We start from the raw sequence: 22,311 nt of genomic DNA on the forward strand, positions 1-22,311 counted from the left end.
ATGTATGAAACACAGAGAGGGACAAACAGCTATGTATGATGCTGTTTCTCCCTTAGAATATGTAGATCCAAGAATAAAGGAAATAAGTGGTGCTGGTTTCTCCACTATTAAACTGAATAACTCTTCTCCTGGTAACAAAGTACTGTTTCAGGCATTGCTCAGTAAGGAAAACAGGAGCCACTTTAGCCATTTCAGACAGAATTTAATATACACAGTTTAATTTCAGTGCTATTGGAAGGACTAGAAGAGCAGAGGAGAGAAAATGGGAATATCTGGCGAAGCAAAAAAGGATTTTTAATGTTTTGAAATTTCCTGTATCGTGCTGTGCCTCTGTACCATAGGACCATCCTACTACATGATTGCTATGGGTTTTTTTTTTTTTTTGGCCATGCCTTGTGGCGTGAGGGATCTCAGTTGGCTGGCCAGGGACTAAACCCATGCCCCCTGCAGTGGAAACGTGGAGTTCTAAACACTGGACTGTCAGGGAAGTCCTGTGATTACTGTCCTTATTTTTAAACATTCAGCAGTTCCTCCAGATTGCTTGGAAATAATTGTAAAAGATTACAAGAAGTGGATGTGATCCTATAAAATAGTTTGTATGAAGTAGAAACATTCTTCAGTCCAGTGTGTTCCATTCAATTAAGGTGTATTTGTTATGCTTCCCTTACATATATAGGCTCAGGGCCTAATGTGGAAGTAACCATCTGTCCTCAAACAAAGCAAAGAAAGTCCAACTTATTTTCAGAACCTTTAATCAGGAATTAAATTTATTTCATAAATGTGTAATTTTTAAGGAAGTTGCAGACATATTTTATTATAACCTAGGCCAATCCATTTTTCATACCTATGCATTTTCAACTTTCTACTGAAAAGTCACTTAAAATAGAATTCCATGTCTCGAAATTTAATTGCCAATTCTTCAACTTAGGTACTTCTGTACCTAGACAGAATGACTCATGTAGGAAGGTCCCATTGTTTATACACCTATCCCTTGTGGATTTCTACATTCTACCTCACGTCTACATCTTACCTGGTCTTTGGGGTGGTCAGTTCCTGCTGCGACGATCATTATCTGTCTATACCAACAGAGGTACTAATCTCTCTTCTTGTGCTGAAATATGGAAAATATTCTCTCTTGATTCAACTGGGATACCATTGGACTTTACAGGAGGAACCTTCACTCTAAAGCTAATGAACGTATGACTAAACAAAAAGAAAAAAGTGGCAAAAGGAGTTCAAGAATTCCTTGTTTTAAACCAACCAGAAGATTAGCTTAAAATAAATTCCGTACTTTGCTGTTTATCTAGTTGATGGTTATTTCCCTTACCTCAGCCCTCATTTCTGGGTCCATTATTTCTAAATCCCAAAACTTACTGGCATACAGAATAATAGCCAATTACTTATTTTGTGTCATGGTTTTAGGGCTTGACTAGACACATGAGGGCAGTTCTTACTGGAGATCTCTTGTGTGGTTGTGGTCAAATAGTGTTTGGAGTCATCTCTAAGGCTGTCTGATCCTGGCTGTCAGCTAGAACACGGACATGTAGCATCTCCATTGTAGCCTCAGCTTCCTCCCAAACAGAAGGTTGGTTTCCAAGATCATCCCAAAATATCAGGTGGTCAGTATATTGCTTTTAATGACATTGCCTCAAATTATATGTCATCCTTATTGTCGTAGACCTGGAGGGGGCACCACCATAGACCCTACCTATTGATAGGAAGAGAAATGTCAATGTTAGCATTATAAGAAGAAACATAAGGGATGAAGCAAAATTTTCAGCAGTTCTTTTACCAAAGATCTGTTAGTGGTAAATGCTCTCATTCTGACTGAAAGTGTTGTTTCGCTTTCGTTATTGATTGCTGTTTAACTGTGGGTAGGTTGTAGGTTGACAGTTATTTTCCCTAGGCACTTTGAAGATATAATTTCATTATCTTATATCTTCTTGAAAATAGGTTGTCAGCTGTCAGCAGAAGGGTTTTTAAGAAGCTGTTACCTTATCTGTTCTTCTGCAAGATAAGCTCAAGAACTTGTTAGTCTGTTACAACAGTTTCTGTTATAACCTATGGGTTCAGGGAGGGTTTCACTATCACACCCACTTTATACATTGGAAAGTAGGATCACAGGGATAATGTCATTGCCATAGGGATAATGTCATATGCCTAATGTCATATGGTTTATACTTAGCAGAATGACCTATTGAAATTGGTCTTGGTCTAGAGAACTCACTTCTAAATACCCTAAACTTTCTGACTGAAAAACTTAAAGTTAGTTATATTCAAGAGATATTTTTTTAGTTGGTTTCATAGAACTTTAGAAAATTTCTAAATTTAATTGAAAAGAATGTTGGGACTTCCCTGATGGTCCAGTGGTTAAGACTCAGTTCTCCCAAAGCACGGGGCCCCAGTTCGATCCCTGGTGAGGGAACCAAGATTGTATATGCCTCACAAGGTGGCCTAAAAAAGAATATTAAATGACTGACAAAAGTACAAAATATCTTTGCCGTAGAAGTCAATTCACTTTCTTCCTCTGTTTTTCTAAATCTGTCTTTTTCTACCTTTTATTTTTCTGAGAGGAGAATGAATCTGCTTGGTTGAAATGAGTATCCCCAAAAGATTTCTACTGGTAGATGGTCTTGTCCCAAGAGACAATTTTTAACAAATGAAACAACTGGGGTAATAAAAGCAGGAAAGGAAACTGTGTCTGAGGTGATACTGCCGACAGTCAACATCACGTAATTTGGAAGAGTGAAGACCTGTCTTAAAGCTTGAATAAAAATTTCCGTCTTATGGACCGGACTAGGTCAAGATGAACTTAGCATCCATGTACCAATACATTGGGGCTTCCCTGGTGCTCAGACAGTGAAGAATCTGCCTGCCGATGCAGGAGATCAAGGAATCCTGGGTTTGATCCATGGGTTGGGAAGATCCCTAGAGAAGGAAATGGCTCCCCACTCCAGTATTCTTGCCTGGAGAATTCCATGGACAGAGGAGCCTGGTGGGCTATAGTCCATGGGGTCCCAAAGAGTTGGACATGACTGAGCAACTAACACACACACACAAACACACACACACACACACACACAGACCCAATGTGTTGAGTCATTCATAGGGAAAAAAATAGATAAACTGGTTGTTTTGATGCATTTAAAAATAAATGATTTGCTTAAGATTTTACTTTCTAATGGATTGATTGTGTAACTTAGAAATGCCTTAGAATTTACAAAGCATAGTTGGATTGGAAACAGTATTTCTAAGATTGAGAGGAGAAAGGAAAACAATGACTATTTTAGAGGATGAGTACACATGGTACCTTAGGTAGTACCAGAGGGATAATAGAGATATATGAAACTATCTTTAAGCCCAAGGGGCAAATGTGATGCTAGAAATTTAAGGTGAACACCCACAAGAAAGAAGCCTGGGACACACTGGAAATTAGTAGGAAACAAAGGACTAAGGAAGAAACAGGATGAGAAGATCTAAGACATTTTTCTTTAAACAGTGTTAGAGTGCTTATGCTTTTTTAATTTGGCTAGTGCCTGTGTAGCCAGCATGGATTAACCCAGGTTAATATGCAGATCTGTAAAAGCAGACTGAAGGTGAATTACCAGAAGGACTGAAAAGTTTAAGAGACTTGGCAGCACAGATATCTGGGAATTCCCTGGTGGTTCAGTGGTTAGGACTCAGCACTTGCACTGCCACAACCCAGGTTTGATCCCTGGTAGGGGAACTTATATTCTTGGAGCCATTTGGTGCAGCCAAATTAAAAGAAAAAGAAGAAAGGAGTTTCAAAAGAGAAGGAATCTTTAATAATGTCGTGTTTTACCAACAGGCCGAAAAAAACCCTGTCCATTAGATTGAGCAGCATAGAAGTCATTGGTGAATTTATTGGTGTTAATTTCATAAAAGTGTAGGGGCAGATTTTAATTATCAGTCGACCAAGGGGACTTTGAGATAAAGACTAGAAACAGCAGAAGGACATCATGTAACTGTAGGAGATCACAAAGCCAAGGGAAGAGATTGTGTTTGAAATTTCCTTGAGAAAACAATGGGTCAAGTGAGTATAAAAGTTAGATAATGTCAGTATAAATGTTTCTTAGATAATATGTGAAAAGATAAAGCCATTCATAATAAATAAACTCAGAGTTACAGCAAAAAAAGTAATTTTGTAATAATAATACATGAAGTTATTCTTAACCCTTTCACTACAGTAATTCTTAAATCTTCCGGTTTCTCAGAAAGGCCTTTTTGCTAAAGTTTCCCTTCTTAAAAGTAAAATCATGCAGTTTTTGTCCTTTTGTGACAGGCTTATTTCACTTAATACAATGTTTTCAAAGTTCATCCGTGTTGGTCGCCTGTGTCAGAATTTCCTTTTTAAAGCTCAGTAAGTGTTAGTTGCTCAGTCGTGTCCGACTCTGCAACCCCATGGACTGTAGCCCACCAGGCTCCTCTGTCGTGGAATTCTCCAGGCAAGAATATTGGAGTGGATAGCCATTCCCTCCTCCAGGGGATCCTCCCAACACCCAGGGATAGGGCCCAGGTCTCCTGCATTGCAGGCAGATTCTTTACTGTCTGAGCACCAGGAAAGTGTATATACCACATTTTGTTTATCCATTGATTTTTAAATTTATGTATTTTAATTGGAGGTTAATTATTATACCATATTGTGATGGCTTTGCCACACATCAGCATGAGTCAGCCACAGGTACACATGCGTCCCTTCATCCTGGATCCCCCTCCCACATCCCTCCCCACCCCATCCCTCTGGGTGGTCCCAGAGCACTGACTTCCGGTGCCCTGCTTCTTGCATCAAACTTGACACCGGTCATCTATTTTACATATGGTAATGCGCGTGTTTGATGAGCACTTAGGTAGCTTTTGCTCTTTGGCCCTTATGAGTATTACTGCTGTGAACGTGGACATACAGATATCTCTGTGAGTCCCTGCTTTTGATTCTTTTGGAGGTATATCTAGAAGTTGAATTGCTGGATTATGTGTTAATTCTATTTTTAATTTTGTTGAGGAACCACATACTGTTTTCCATAGCAGTTATACCATTTTACATTCTCACCAGTGGTGGGTGCACTAGGGTTCCATTTTCTCCACATCCTCATCAATTCCTGTTATTTTCTGTTTTGTTTTGTTTTGTTTTGTTTTAGTCATCCTAATGGGTATGAGGTGTTATCTTGTGATTTGGTTTGTCTTCTTTTCATAAAAAGTCTAATGCATTTTAAAAGCTCTTTCAATCTTGATTAGTTAAATGCATGTATTGCAAGTTTTTTTACTGTTCACATTTTTTCCTCAGAATTATTCTAAATAGAACATTTCTCTCATATTTTTGATCTTTTATAAACAATCTCTTTATTATAGGGAGATGTGCTTATAGTAAGGCAGTAGTAAAATTGTGTCACAGCCCTGATTGCACATATTGAAATCATCCAGCAGTAGATGGAACCTCAGGCATATCTTTCTTTCGCTCTTGGCTCTTATCTTGGCTCTCTTCCTTCCTTTTGATCTAGAGAGATCTTATTTGCCGTGTTACAATGGAAAGATAGTAAGTACCTGGTAATGAGGTGGGATTAATCAGCTAGGAAATAACATTCATAAGATATTAGGAGTAACTATGATTGTTATACAGATTTAACTGCAGTATCTGGTCTTATAGTGGGCATCATACTCTTCAAAGACTTAGTTGTGAAGACTTAGTTAAGCCTGATAGGGGTCTCAGCACTAAGTAGAAGAGGAATGAGCTAGTTTGTCATACTTCTGGCCCCTTGTAGTATGTTGTTAGAGCTAAGCCTAGAATTGGCCTCCAGCAACACCATCTCAAGTAGTAAGATTACTTTTTAGCAGGAAATACAATGCCATGAAGCAAAGCAAATAAAGTAGTTGTTTTGCAATAAACTACTCAGTCAGTTCCACATCAGTCTCACATTCTGGGAAGTGGTCCATCTTGCTCCTAATCTTGAGATCTGTGGCTCCTCAAAGCTGAGCCAACAGTATTTAGGATGTCAGCTGTATTCATATGCTAGGGCTGCCATAAGGAAATAGTACAGACTTGGGTAGCATAAACAACTGAAATTTGCTTCCTTATAGTTTTGGAGGCTGAATCCAGCAATGCTGGCTGGGTTAGTGTCCTCAGAGGCCTCTTTCCTTGTCTTGCAAATGACTCTAAAGGAAAAACAGAATATAATTTATTTTGTTTAAATTTGTTTAAGTTGTTTAACTTTATTTATTTATTTTTTACCATTTTTAACTACATATGGTGTTCTTTTAAAACCTGAGACTGATGTATATCTCCTACTTACATAGATGATTTCACCAAATTAACTATAGAAAAAATGATTTTAATTTTGCTTATAGTAAAGGACTCCAAAAAACATACTCTTTTAAGATCCAAGACTTTTTTCCCCTGGTGAGTATGTCCTCGTTGTTGATTTGATAAATTTTCACTCAGTTTATCAGTGATACTGCTTAAATTCATTAGCAGCAAAATTCAGTTTGCATGTCTCTGTATCAAAATAAGAGGAACATGGCTGGAGCTAGAGATTATCATACTAAGTGAAACAAGTCAGACAGATAAAGGCAGTTATTTTGAAGAAAAAGAACAGAGCTCAAGGGTCAAAATAATCTGAAGTTGAATCCTCATTCCATCCATTTACTAACTCTGTCACCTAGACAGGTTAATTAACCTTTTTATATTTGTTTCCTAATCTAGAAAATGGAGTTGATAATAGTTGCTTTGTTAAATTGCAGAAGTTAAAGGAGATAGCATTTGTTCCCTTTCTGGCACTGGTTAGATGCTCAGTAGTATCCTCAATAATAATGTTGATTCATAGTAAAAAATAAGCCTTAAGTTGGTTATTAGCTTTGGAGAATGTACAATGAGTTTTTAATTAACTTTTTTATTGTGGTAAAATACACATAGCGTTACCATTGTTAAGTGTTCTTAAAAATGTATTAGGGCTTGCCTGGTGGCTCAGTGGTAACCAGTCTGCCTGCAGTGCAGGAAATGAGGGTTCAATACCTGGGTGGGGAAGATCCCCTGGAAATGGAAATGGCAACCCACTCCAGTCGGTATCCTTTCTTGGGAGATCCCATGGACAGAGAAGCCTGGCGGGCCACAGTCCATGGGGTCAGGAAGGGTTAGACACAACTGAGTGCACATGTGCATAAACGTGTTAATGGAGTATTAAATGCATCCATATTGTTGTGTAACCATCACCACATCCATAACCATAACTCTTTTCATCTTGTATAACTGAAACTCTGTTTCCATTAAATAGAGTAACTTCTCATTTCTTCTTCCTCCCAGCCTTTGGCAGCACCTGATGCCTGTCTATAATTTTGATTGCTGTAGGTATATACACAAAAGAATTGAAAATAATGTCTTGTTATCAAGCAAAGGGCTTGCTGCCCAAATTTGCATATAAGCCAATACTATTGCACCAGCTTTTGAGAAGAGAAAGGGCTTTATTGTGAGGTTTAACTGTCAAGGAAACAAGGAGGCGTGGCTCTCAATTCTGTCTCTTCATTCTGGGGTTTGGTTGAATGTTCATGAGGTAGAAGAAGAGGGTTGGTTTGCAGAAGCCCTGGAGGGGCAGGTATCCAAGGCAGGGCTGTGGAGCCTGTCCATTTGTGGTGAGGTTAGGTTCAGCAGCTTCAGAACTGGATCTTCCTGCACCATGGACCCTGCACTTCTGACAGGGCTCTGGTCACATCTGGCCCTTTCGTTCCGGGGAGGGGGGAAACTTTGGTTCTGGGTGTTACTTGAGGTCAAATTTTTCTCTTCTGAGCATGCTTTGCGTGCATGACTTGTGGTTTTGTTCTGTTTGTCTCTGAAAAACAGCTCAGTATCTTGTTAGAAACAGGATAGGGCCAGTTTGGGCTGGTTCTGCAATTATAGTCTCAAAGAGATATTTACATACCTATGTTCATAGCAGCATGAGCCACCGTAAGTAAAAAGTGAAAGTAATTCTTATCCGTCAACAGATAAATAGATAAGCAAAATGAGGTATGTACATACAATGGAATATTATTTAGCCTTACAAAGGAAAGGAATTCTGACAGATGCTACGACATGGATAAACCCTGAGTAGCATGGATGAACAGTGAGCTGAGTAAAATAAGTCATATAATTACTTTTTAAGCTTATTTTTAATGTTCTTCAAACATGAAAAAACTATTTAGAATATTATATTAATGTTAAACTGCCTTGCCAGCAGGGAACATAATTTATTCAGTTCTGTGGGATGTAAGTTTTGATCTATAAATATTCATGAATATGTTGCGTCTTCTTTTGAATTTCTAGAGTTAGATATTAAACTTGAATATTCTAGACTTATTTCCCCACTCCTGAGTCTGATGCTTTACTTTTTCTATCTAGGAGGAAAGTTTTATTTGAATTTTAAAAATCCTTATTTAAAAATTAGTCCATTTTAATACATTATTTGATTTTTAATTTTAGTCAGATTATTTTATTAACTTTAAAAAAATTTTGAGTGGCATACTCTTTTTTTCTTTAATGAGATGGGTAGATATTTATCTAATATTGGATGAGATGGAAATGAAGTTTAATTCAGATGAGCATGCTGCTTACTTAATGTTAATTGCTCATCGATAGAGAACTCAAAGTGCTTATGTGGTTAAGAGTTAGAACTTCTAGTGAATGTTGGTTCTGCTACTGACTTCCTTTGTGGCTTTGAGAAAGATCTAACAACTACAAAGATTTAGTGTTGGAAAGTACACAAAATAGTTTGCCAGAAGCATTTGTTAAAAGACAAATTAACCGGGTGACTGTTTCATACAGAGTCATTTGGACTCTGTGGGAGAGGGAGAGGGTGGGATGATTTGGGAGAATGGCATTGAAACATGTATAATATCATATATGAAACGAATCACCAGTCCAGGTTCGATGCATGATACTGGATGCTTGGGGCTGGTGCACTGGGACGACCCAGAGGCTTGGTATGGGGAGGGAGGAGGGAGTGGGGTTCAGGCTGGGGAACATGTGTACATCTGTGGTGGATTCATGTTGATATATGGCAAAACCAATACAATATTGTAAAGTAATTAACCTCCAATTAAATAAATTTATATTAAAAAATAATAAAATAAAAGACTATTTTATTTGATTTCATAAAATCACTTAATACAAGAAGTTGTAAGGGTTATTTATTAGTGGATAAAAACATGGGGTCCAGAGTTAAACTAATAGAGATTTAGGTACCTACCACCACTCTGTCTTGGGCAAGTGTTTTACAACCCTAAACCTTGGTTTCTACATCTGAAAACTGGTTTTCATAGCAGCAGCAGCAGCAGCAGCAATATTTGTTTACATGTGCCAGGAATTCTGCTAAACATCTTAATTTTACACATATTATTTTATTTGCTTCATATAATAACCTTATTCAGTAAGTGCTATTTTCTCCTCATTTCACAGATGGGGAGCTGGGGTACAGAAAAGCAGGTAACGTGATTAACTTGGTTTGTAAATAATCTTCTAGCTGCAGATTAAATCCTGCTTCAATCTGTTCCCAATTCTGATTCCAAAATTCTAAAGTAAAATTTTGTGATTATAACAACTTGAGGATAGGCAGCCATGTCTTCTAATTTTTTTATATTATGTAGCTCTTAGTATCATATACATTTGAGAGTATAGTATACATTTGATATGTATTTATTGATTGTTAGGAATTTCTCTTAGAAAACATGTAGATATATTTATAAAAAAAGAATGGCCACTTTCTCTAAGGGCTAGTTCTTTCTATTATTCTTTTTAAAAGTTGCCATTGAAGGGTAATTTTAGGACTTTCATTCTAAGACTCTTTTGTCTTCGTGCTGGTATTTTTTAAAAACAAATAAGAAAGCTATAGAGAAGGCTGACCTCTCAAGAATTTGTGTGTGGGGAATTACTTAAGACATGAAAGTCCATAAACCATTTTTCTCCATTTCATTTTTTTGTGTATTTTCAACAAACTGTACTTCCAGTTAGTAAAAGATGGCAATTTTTGTTTATACCAGGCCAAATTCCATTCTCATAAACTCAGAGTTCATTGGCCTTATGAAAGTCTAAAAGCCCTAATTGAGTGTATTTTAATAAAGATTATCTGCTCAATCTGGGGCTCAGTTTACCTCAGAACATTTTTTAAGAGTAGCATTTAAGAGTGGTAGGTTTCATAATAAATCCTACAACATATATCCTTGTTTTTAAAAATAGCATTATAATTTTATTCTAATTATATCAGTAATACATCTGTGAATGATGCTGACATCTCAGTAACCCTTTCCTCGTTACAAGGTAATTCTGTGATATTTTGTCAAATAGTCAAGTATTTAAGTTTGTACAATGTAGATCATTGTACATTTCAGTAAATTTATTTATAAAATCATTGAATTGTTAAAGTGAGTGAATTTTATGGTATGTAAACTGTACCTCAGTAAAACTGTTAAAAAATAAAACCATGCCAGGAGTTGACAATTTTTTCAATTTTTTGCTAATTGGAAAACTATGATGATGTAATTATTTTCTTTATTTCATACTGTGGCTATGCTTTGTTGCTAGAGGTAAATAACTGATTTACCTAAAACTAATTTTTTTGTGAAGTATTTCAGGACAGAGAAATGTTTACTTTATTCTCTGGCAAAGAGAAAATATAAGCTTGAAATTTATAAGATTCTTTTATAAAACATTGTTTCATTTATTTTTTTAACTCGCTTTTATGGACAGTTTGGATTATTTCCAAAGTTATAAAAAAGAATGGGTGTAAATTATTCCACATTACTGATTGTTTGTTTACACTAGGTTACAAAATTGGAACACATTATTTTTTCCATTGCTTTTATAAAACATTGGTTTAACTTATCTATATAGCTTTGTTCTCATTTTAAAAAACAAAGTACTTATGGACCCTTTCCAATGTATTTATTGTCTGCTTTTTCTTTCTTTGGGGTTTTGATATTATTTATATTTTAAAATTACTTATTGGGAGAGTAACTTTTTCCATGAAACTTATTTTTAGGAAGATTTTTATATGTTCTTAAAGATATTCTGTATCTGTCTTCTCCAAAGGAGTATGATCCATTTAAAAATTTGACTATATCCTGAAAAATTATTTTATGTAAGCTATCTTGCAAGACTAATAAGGGCCAACTTTTTTAAAGATCTAATTAAGATGTTATTGAGATCAGTTAACTAATATTTGACAACATCAAGCATTGGTGAGGATGTGAGGACCTAGAGACGTTGTTGTAATTAAAAGGCACTTGGAATTTAAGAATTAATTGGGGTGGCTTGATTTCTCATTAGTTAAGTCATCATGCACTTTATTCTGTGGCTTGGAACTATTAGACATTAGATGATCATAGTTGTCATTGTTACTGTTTTGTATGTACCAATATATAGTGCTTGCTGTTCTATCAGATACTGTCATCAAGACTTTACTTATAGTAACTTGTTTAATTCTCACTATGATCCTATGAAGTAAAGACTACTACTTTGCTTGTTTAACAGATAAGGAAAATAAGTCACACAGAACTCACTCAAAAACACAGATCGCCAGGTAGACATTGCTCTTAACCATTTTACCATAATATGAGGACTGCTTTCCTTTTCTTTTTTAAAAGAAACAAAAGATTCTTCATCTTGAAAGAATTAAAAAGTACTTAGTGTAAAAAAATGAGAATTAATACTTTACTGCTAGAAGGATGAGTGTTATTTCCAATGACTGACAGAGCCTGATTACTGATGCTTTTTCTTAGATTGTTAGGCAGTTAGTTCAAACAGTATCATTTGAATTTAGTCACATAATCTTTATTAGTATTTTTTAATGTGTATGGTAGTTTATATCACTTGTCTATTTGCATTGGTTGCACATTTTTGTGGGAAATCTTTATCTGCCGCTTAAAAGATAAGGAGTGTAAATATACTTCGCATTTCCATCTAACTTTTGAAAAATCTGTATCATTGTAACTCAAAATGTGAACTATAATTTCACATAAGAATTCTAATAGTTGTTGATTAACTGATGACATATTAATATAAGTAAATAAAAATATTTTAATAAATTGATATTTCATATCAATTGATATTTGTTGAAGTAAGTACATGGTTTATAACTTTAGTTGATAAATAAAACCCAAAAAAGGTTGTAAACATTTTAATAAGCTTATTATACATACTGAGAATAAGGTATGAATATGTTTTGGGAGAAAAGTTCAAGCTATAGTTTTGTTTTTTTCTTAAATCAATTCATTCCCCCTCCTTTGTTTATACTTTATTTTTTAGGATTTTGGCCCCCAACAGTAATTATCAGGATATTGAGACCCTCTATAACTTCCTAATCAAGTATGAGGTAGGAAAAATATTTTTAAATGTTTATCATATTTCCATTATAATCACGTTTTCATATAAATAGAGGTGTTCTAAAATGGAATGCTATTTGATTACTGTTTACTTTAAATTCTTAAATGCCACCAAAGTTTGCCAGCGACATTCATTTTTTGTCTTTCATTCTCTTAAGTAAGCACATGTAGTAGAGCCCTATACTAATACCACATGGAATTGTTTCCCATCAAGGACGCTGTTGGTATGCTGGATAGGTCATTTCTTCAGTGTGGAACGTTGCAGGATTTTTCAACATCTCTTATTCTCAGATACTAAATGCCAGTACTCTCTCAGTCATTGTGACAACCAAAAATACCCTCCCACCGCACCCAACTCGTATACCCAGATGGCCCCTACGGAGGAAGAACCACCTCCGGTTGAGCACCACTGATTACTGAAAACGAAAGCTGTAATTTAGTTTTCTCCATAGCAGCAGCATAGACCCTGGAATTAAAGCTCTGATGAGGCTCCAGTGTATTTTGTAAATTAATCTGCATGCTTTTCTTATCCTTGTTGATCCAAGGAAAGTATTCTGTTGATCTTCAGTTTTGTTTGCCTACAGTTCTTTGCCCATGTGCCCATATATTCTTTCTTTTTGAGGGTGTGTGTGTTTAATTTTTAAAAACACTCTAAATATAGGAATATGACATATTCAGGTGTCACTTTTCTTGTGAAGTTGAACATCTTTATATGTACTCCTTTGCTTTTATACCTGATTAGCTCTTCAACTTTTTTTTTTTTAATTAAAAAATTTTTTTAGTTTGGCTCTGCTGGATCTTTGTTGATGTGCAAGGGCTTTCTCTAGTTGTGGTGCCCAGGCTTCTCATTGCAGTGGCTTCTCTTGTTACAGAGCATGGGCTGTAGAGCACAGGCTTAGTAGTTGAGGCTCATGGGCTTAGTTGCTCCAAAGCCTGTGGAATCTTCCTGGAGCAGGGATCAAACCCGTGTACCCTGCCCTGGCAGGTGGATTCTTAACCACTGGATCACCAAGGAAGTCCTCTGTAACTTTTTTATGCCACATCTTATATTAAGAACCTAGTGTTGAAGAACACGGACTCTGAAGTCAAACTAGTCATGTTCAAATGTTGGTTCTGCCGCCAGTTAAGTGTATAATCTTAGAAGAGTTATCTGATTGTCCTTGTCTCAGTTGCCTCATCTTAAAATGGGAATAACATAAGTAGATAAACTACAGCTATTCTTTAAATAAGACTAAATAACTTAATATATGTAAAGTGCTCCAAACAGTACCAGGCACAAAGTAAGTATTCAGTAAGTGTTACTTCTCTTATTTAAGGAATGAATGGTGTTTATATGTACCTTTTAAAAGTTACCCTTAATATGTTCAGTTCAGTTCAGTTGCTCAGTTGTGTCCATCTCTGTGGCCCCATGGACTGCAGCATGCTAGGCTTTGCTATCCAGCAACTCCCAGAGCTTATTCAAACTCATGGCCATTGAGTCGGTGATGCCATCCAACCATCTCATCCTCTGTCGTCCCCTTCTCCTCCTGCCTTCAGTCTTTTCCAGTATCAGGGTCTTTTCCAAGGAGTCAGTTCTTCGCATCAGGTGGCTGAAGTATTGGATTTTCAGTTTCCAGCATCAGTCCTTCCAATGAATATTCAGGACTGATTTCCTTTACGATTGACTGGTTGGATCTCCTTGCAGTCCAAGGGACTCTCAAGAGTCTTCTCCAACACCACAGTTCTCAATGCTGTATAACCACATTATGTGATTATTAAGATAATTTCCTCTTTTGAGATGATGTGATGAAATAATTATTTCATCATACTTTCTGAATTTCAATCCAATAAAAATTTATTTGGAAAAACAATGGGACAATTTTAAAATCACATCCTGGAAAAATCTGATACATAGGTCTTTGGGGGGTTTAGTACTTTCTGTTGCTGAGAGCATTGGGAGAAAATACCCAATTTGTTATTTATAAGAATATGTGGATCTGAGTCCCAGATTTTTAAAGTTATTTCTATTAGCAGGACTTCATCCCCAATACCAATTATTACATTGGATGTATTTGTCTCATAAGCAGTGATAGGGACAATCTAAAATTTTTAAGATGTTTGGCTGTCACTATACTTAAACCTTTGCTTCCTGATCTTGATTTTTTTAAGAATTAAGAATAATATGACCGTTTCTCATATTTGGCACTCACTGTTAATCGTACAACTAAGAATTAATGACACCAATTCCATTTTACAATCATAACTCTTAATGTTTACTGACAGGGGTATCTTTCAGTTGTTTTCTGGGAATTAAAATTGTACACTTAAGCACAGAAATGATACTTAATAGTGTAATTTAAAACATCCCAATATGACTAATTTAAAATATCTTGTATCAAAACTAATGAAGATAGTGAAATGATATATTTCCGGCTAGAGCCTGTGAGTATGTCATGAATCTGTGCTTTAGTTTTCCTTTGTTAGTAGATTCACTGCCGACTTTAGAAGTCATCTGCTATAACCTGGAGCCACATCACCCCAGCCACGTTCTGGGAGAAGGGTCTAAATAGATGTGGGTGATTGTTTTCAAAACTACAGATAAATCAGATAGTTGGTTTTTTTGTTTCCTAAAAATCTGCTAATGGCTTCAAGAACTTTTTTGTATTTATATTATGTCAAGTTCAAAATCAGTTCTTCAGCTGATTTTTCTCAACAGTTGATAGAGAATAGATTATTCCTCTTATCTTATGATCAAAGATCTGCAGTGTTGACTGCCGACATTTGCTGGCCTAAGTCTGGAAACATTTATAGGTCCCAGCATGTTGGGGCAATAGTGAAAATATCAAAGGCCCTTGAGATCATCAGGGCAGAACATATAGAAAAATAGGAATCGAACTGGTTGATAAGTTAACTCTAAATGTATATCTTAAAACATTTTTAGAAGATTATTTTAATAAAAATTATAAAGTACCTAAAAATTAATCATGGTAAATCATATACCACTTTCTTAAATCATTAAATATAATAGTAAATATTATGTATAATTAAATAACATTTTCAGCAAAAATTGAGGATTATATATATTTCAAATTTATGTTTAAAAACTATGTGTTTTTAACTTGTAGTGAATGGAACATTTTCTATACAGATATGTTGAATTTGTTGTGAAAATACTGAAAGAAGCTCATGGAACTTTTGCAAATAAGCAATACCCTAAACTCTACAGGAGACTTTCATGATATAAATCTTTAAAGTAGTGTTAATTAAGTCAATGTAGGAACAAAAATTTTTCCTCATCAAAAATGCATATGCTAATAATAACATAAGTATTTTTAAAAGTAAAGTGAATAGAAGATAGTTTCATTTAGTTTCCCTTCACTAATTCATAATTTCTAGAAAGTTAGACACCATGTTATTTCTTGAGTAATCCAGGGCTAAGGGCTAAGTCGCTTCAGTCATGTCTGACTCTTTGCAACCGTATGGACTATAGCCCCCCTCAGGTTCCTCTGTCCATGGGATTTTCCAGGCAAGAATACTGGAGTTGGTAGGCATTTCCTTCTCCAGAGGGTCTTCCTGACTGAAGGGATTGAACACCTGGCTCTTATGTTTCCTGCATCGGCAGACGGGTTCTTTACCACTAGTGCCATCTGGGAAGCCCCCCTTGAGTCATCTGATAAAAAGAATTTACTTCTACAAATTTCCAGAGTCTTCCTTGCAACATAAATAAAATACTGCCTAAATCAGTGGTAAGCCTTAAGAAATACAGGAAATACAGGATTCCTTCACTGTGTTCTCCACATGTGCCGCAAAAAGTTTTTGTATGATGAAGGACTTTTATTTTTACAGTATTATAAATTGTGAATTATAAAAGATATTTATAAACTTAAACATATTCATTTAAATATGTAGACGTTGATAGTCGGAAAAACACATTTATTTAGAAAGTGTCTATAAATCATCCATTTCCCAAAACAGATTTTTCCACACAGTTCATTACCTTAGTGTTTAAAGTTATTCAGTAATAACTTTCAGAAGGGTCAACCATAGTATTCAAATGTTGTTAGATTTGACTACTTAACTTTTTCTTTCAGCTTGAATTATTTCTAATGTTCATGAAATAAACAAGATGTGGCTGATTCTGCTTACAACAGTCCACCTGTATGACCCAAATCTACTATAGCTTTAGGTATAGGTATTAAATGTTAACAATTTATATACTTTTCCCAGAAAATAAATATTAAGTATATTAGAGCTAGGCTAATTGATGCATGAAATCTGCTGATAAGAGCCAGCATAGTAGAATTTAGTGTTGCATGTATTATACACGTTTTTTTTCTGTCCATTTGATCTCTAAAGTGATCATCTGCTTTGTTGGGAGTCCCACAGATCCCAGGACCATCTCACTTCTTTTGGTTCTGTTAACAGATTAAGTTGTAACAATAGGACTAATATTTTTACACATAGTTCAGTGTTAAGTGTTATGTTCACTGAACTTCTAATTGTTATTATTTAGTCCTTTTTATGCAAAAGCTAAAAACTTGACATTCTCCTCCTTCAGAATATGAGCCATTCTAATTGTTCTCTCACCTTTCATTTGACTTAATATGCATTTTTAATAGCTATATCTTGATTCTTTTCAGGTAAATAAAAATGTCAAATTTACTGCCCAGGAACTGTATGATTGTGTTTCACAGGCTGAGTATCGGTAAGTCATATATGTATGTATAGTCATATATATATATGTATGTAGATACATCAGAGTAACATGCTCTTGCCATGTGTAGCACTAACTTGGTGGTGGTGAAGGGTTCTTTTTATGTCTTCACTATACTATGATTTCTTTTTAGCTTTTATAAATATGAAATAGTTCATACATTTAAAAAAACTGTGTGTATATATATATATATATGCACATAGCAAGTTTAATTTTTAAAGTAAATTCTCAAGTTTAGATGTGTCAAGGCTCTTTTATATTTTTCAAAAATATTGAAGACCCACCCCTAAGAGCTTTTGCTTATGTGGGTTTTATCTATCTATAGAAATTAGAATTGAGAAATTTCTAATATTTATTCATTTAAATAGGCTGTGTACAGTTTTCTCTGTTCATCTGGCATTTTCCACTAATGAAATCATATGTAAGAAAATAGGAAATCTTTGTTGTGCTCAGATTGTTCTTTAATGTTTCAATGCTGTTACAATAAATTGTGTTCAAAACAAGAACAGTAGCAGAACGGACTGGACTCTCACTGCTGTGTAATATGCCACTGTATCACTTAACCAGTTTATTTGCCATTTACAATCTGCAGATATATTTGTGTAGCTACAGAATTGTATGAGTGGACACAATGACAAAGTTAACTATCAAGGTGGCTCTACTGGTAAAACTCTAGATTGATAAATATGTTTGATGATATCAAGACACTAGAACTGATACACAAATGTTATCAGGCAGCATAACTGAAAATTCACTCATTCACTAGATTAACATAATTTTTCTAAGAAAATCTGAAGCCAGTTAGGCATGCATCATCTCTCATAGCTGAGGATGAAAATGATTTCTTACCCTAATCTTCAGACTACCAATTAATCAGTTTATGTTCTTATTCATGGGCTTCCATGGTGGCTCAGTGGTAAAGAATCCATCAGCCATTGTAGGAGACATGGGTTCAATCCCTGGGTCGGGAAAATCCCCTGGAGAAGGAAATGGCAAACTACTCCAGTATTCTTGCCTGGAGAACTCCATGGACAGAGGAGTCTGGTGGGCTACAGTCCATGGGATCACAAAAGAGTCAGACATGACTCAGCAGCTAAACAACAATCAACAACTCTTACTTACAGATTGTTACAGATAATCTGCATTTAAAGGTGTGTATACTTGAGATTTAGATCAAAAATATAATGTCTTCCAGTCTTGGCAATATTTTTGAAGGTGTATAAAGCTCTGTATATAACTTGGAGGGCAGAGTCCCTTATAGGATGGTTCCATTCAAATGTCTAAAATTATTTTGACTTCAGCTTACTGTTTAAATATTTGGGAAGTTTTTTTGGTTTATTTTGTTTTGGAGAGGGAAAGGATGCAAGTGTCAAACTTAAATGTTCAAAGTTAAAGTAGTTGTACCTATTTTTCTCTTTGTTTTCGTTGCACTTACAATGCCAAGAATTTGAACTATGATAGTAATTAATAAGCTTCCTCTTATTAATCCTGAAAGGATGATTTTAAAGAGAAGTCCAATATGTCTAATATCTTGAATGCATTGGAAAATGGCAGTTGCTGTTCAAGTGGGCTTTTAAAGTTAATAGCTTTTAGATTTGTTACTCTGTTGTTTTTTTAAAATTATTTGCTATATTTTCAGTGAATGGTACCTCCCATATGAACCTCTGGTATACTCCACAGCTCCCAGTTTTCAAGTAAGTTGCCAGAAGACAGAGGTTCTTTTTGTTTCAATAGTTCATACTAGATGCAGAGCCAAACGCAATAGATGAGAGGTAGTGAAGCTTCCCTGTGACTCAGAAGTGAAAATGGAAGAATGATTTAACTTCACTATATTAAGAAAAACAATTACTTAGAATGTCTGACTTTGGTAATCTTTGTTTTTGATTTGTGATGTGTTAGTTGTGAAGGAAGAGGCTGTTGATGTGTCAACATCAAATTTATTGCAATAGGGAAGAAATTAAGTAGCTCAAGAAGAAAACTATTTTATAGGTTCTGATAAGGCAGGTAATTAAGGTTTCATATTGAAAGTGGCTTGGACCAAAATTCAAATTCCATGACATAGCAGAACCTTGGTGTTTCTGTGTATACATCAGTTAGTGTTTGCTCTCTTCTGTAGTTTGTAGATTCTTTGTCCTAGCTTTTGCTCTTGCCAGTGGGGTCTGAGCACTGTTTACCCTGAGCAGATGAGGAGTTTGCTCAGAAAATCCAGGATGGTAAATTAAGAAGATTATCAAATAAATTACTAAATAAATATCTTGTGTGATATCCTCTATTGATACGTATATGAAAAATAAATTAGGAATAGTGTTTAATTAACTTTGCTTGACCTATAAATTCTTGACAGAGTGTTCTGGCATGTTTACAAGACAATGCACAGTTGTGCATTTTTTCTGTGTGAAATGCACATTAGTTTGTGACATCAGCTCCTTCAAGTACCTGGTATATCCAAATAATATGCTGCCTAAGGCACGAGCAACTGAACTGAACTGAACTGAAGGCACGAGTATCAGGAACAACTTTGTTTTCCTTATGGCAAGAGCTTTCCGGAATTACTGCTTTCTGAACTCCAGGGATCAGCTCTGTGGTAGGATCACATTAGAGCTCTGGTTCTCTGAAGGGTGGTTCCTGGAGCTGAGTGTTAGCACCATCTGGGAACTTGCAAGAAATGTACTCTAATACTCCAGCCCAGACCTTCTGAATCAAAAACTGTTTATATACTGTTGTTATATGTACTACATTGTATTCCATTTTCCCTTTACTTGAGATGCACATTGCAAGTGTTTAAAAACATTAAGAGAGCTGTAAAGCAATATCCATTGTACTCTTTTTCTTGTACCTAGAAAGGATTTTGGAAAAAATATTAGAGGTAGGGCACTTCAATTTACTACTGCCGTGCCACTTTGACAAAATTAGCTATTGAAATGAATCAGATAACTGCTGCAGTTATTTTTTATTGATTTGATCAAATTTCTGCTTATTTTGACCCATCTGAGATTTGGTCTAAGTTAGTTTCAGACTCATAATAGGATGATTTAGAAAATCAGTGGCAGTTCTGTAGAAATTTCATGAACAGTACAGAACTGCAGAACTAGAAGCAATCTCCGATCTTTAGCTTTGTTCCAGAAAGGATTAGGAGTCGGGATTGTGTAGTTTGGCAAAGAAATAGGACCACCTGTAAGGGACATAAAATATCTGTACTGTTGGAGGAAACAGGGATAACAACTTCTTGTTTTGTTTTAATTTAGGCAAACAGCTTATAGATTTTTTTTTTAAAGCCCAATGTAAAGAAAGAACTTTCTAGCAATTAAGAGATATCAGAATAGGTAATAGGCTTTCTCTCAGTTGTAAATGTCTCATCAGCGAGAGGTGAAAGCCAAGGTGAGATAAGTCATTGGAGATGCTACAGAGCAGTAGGCAAAGGTGTTAAGGTAAGCAGTGTCTAATATTCTGCTATTCTGCTTCTAATCCATTGGGGAAAGGAACTCAAAAATTCCTATCATCATAGTCTGGTATTGGCCAAACACGATACTAGAAAAACATCTGATATTTTCCTCAGCAGCAATGACAACCTGATGCAGGAAAGCAAAATCTGTGGCTGATAATCCATTGTCAGAATGCTGCCTCACACAAAGGAACCACATTGCCACCAGGATGAAAAGAGGGCAGAGGGCTCACCTCTTAACTAGGAGAGGAGGGGGAAAGAGAAGAAATAAGAAAAGACACTGAAACAGATGAAAAGTCTAGTTACTAAAAGAGTTTTTTTCCACATGTAGAATAAGTAATCAAGAACAGGAATAGGGACCTACCCTTTTAATTTCATTTTTAAGTTTATAGGAAAACATTTTACATCTCTCCTATTTTGGATCTCTTAGAGTCTTCCGAAAATCATTTTCTGAGTAGTTGTAAAGAACTGGCAAGAACATAACACTGATTTTAAGCACTCTAAATATAGGGCATAGGTCTAGAGTAATAGAGTCAAAAGTCAGGTTTGAATCAGCCTCACTACATGTTTTCAGGAAGTGAGGCCTCTCCAAACATACAGTGTATTTACTTTGCTGCCATTGTTAGCTCTCATCCTATTCCTTCAGTTCTGATTCACTTCTTTTCCCTTTGTGCCCTGCCTCGGGGGATTCATGGGTGAGGGAGGAGGGGTAGTGTGCAAAGGTAGCAAGGAGTCCTTCCCAATACCCCGGAGGTGGCTCAGAGCAGTCTTAGAAACCAGAGAGGTAATAGCAGTGTCCATGCTGCTTAGTTGCTCAGTTGTGTCTGACTCTTTGTGGCCATTTGGACAGACTCCTCTGTCCGTGGGATTTTTCAGGCAAGAATACTGAAGTGGATCGCCATTTCCTCCTCCAGGGGATCTTCCCAACCCAGGGATCGAACCTGCATCTCCTGAGTCTTCTGCATTCAGGCAGATTGTTTACCCACTGAGCCACTGGAGGCTTCCCAATAACCGTGTAACTTGCATAATAAAAATAACTGCTGTTTTCTGACGCAGTACTGGATACTGGGTATTCTTTGTGAACTTATGCAGACGACCTCTCAGTAGATTTAAATAGGTTTTCAGGGGATTTGAACTCCTGACACCATGTATAATGAGTTGGTGCTCTAACTGATGACTCAGTGATCCCACAGTTAATAGGCCTCTTGTCAGCTTTTGAGATTCACCTAAGCTTAATGTTAGATACAGTTGTGAGTAGTTGGGACAAATATCAGGCATTTACTACCCCTTCCTCACTTCTGGTTGAGAGTAGTTAACTAGTATTCATTTGTTAATGGCTAAGTGATCGATTCTCTTTAAGAGTCGAAGCTGTCAACTTCCTGCTCCCTGTCCAGTGTCTGTTCCTGTCTGGAGGTGTGTCCTCTTAGAATCCACTAGTCTTGCTGTCCTTTAACTCCCAAACCAAATAAAACAAAAATATGTGATCTACTCTACAGTGTCCTTATTGGCAGCAGGTCTTCCTTGGAAACCTTTATTCATGAATTCAGTAATATCCTCAAGATTGTCTCCATGATGACTAAGAATTGTGTTACTAAGTTGTTTATCCTGCCAAGTTATTTGGTTCATTGGAAGGACTGATGCTGAAGCTGAAACTCCAATACTTTGGCCAGCCACCTGATGCAAAGAACAAACTCATTTGAAAAGACCCTGATGCTGGGAAAGATTGAAGGTGGGAGGAGAAGGGGACAACAGAGGATGAGATAGTTGGATGGCATCACCGACTCAGTGGACATGAGTTTGAGCAAACTCCAGGAGT

At 36.0% G+C, this 22,311-nt stretch overlaps 1 protein-coding gene across 2 annotated transcripts in view; it reads left to right on the top strand.

Moving 5' to 3' along the window:
• The window catches only part of SWT1 (SWT1, RNA endoribonuclease homolog), a 102,380-nt gene that overhangs the window by 78,876 nt on the left and 1,193 nt on the right, over positions 1 to 22,311 (top strand). The window contains exons 17-19 of one of the 2 annotated variants that reach the window (XM_018060724.1): positions 12,284 to 12,350; positions 16,980 to 17,044; positions 18,693 to 18,747. In XM_018060724.1, the coding sequence (XP_017916213.1) occupies positions 12,284 to 12,350; positions 16,980 to 17,044; positions 18,693 to 18,747 (187 nt within the window). The remainder of the gene's footprint in view (positions 1 to 12,283; positions 12,351 to 16,979; positions 17,045 to 18,692; positions 18,748 to 22,311) is intronic. The other variant, XM_005690975.3, reaches the window with a different exon arrangement.

The sequence above is a fragment of the Capra hircus genome, chromosome 16, assembly GCF_001704415.2.
Source record: "Capra hircus breed San Clemente chromosome 16, ASM170441v1, whole genome shotgun sequence".
Lineage (NCBI taxonomy): Eukaryota > Metazoa > Chordata > Mammalia > Artiodactyla > Bovidae > Capra > Capra hircus.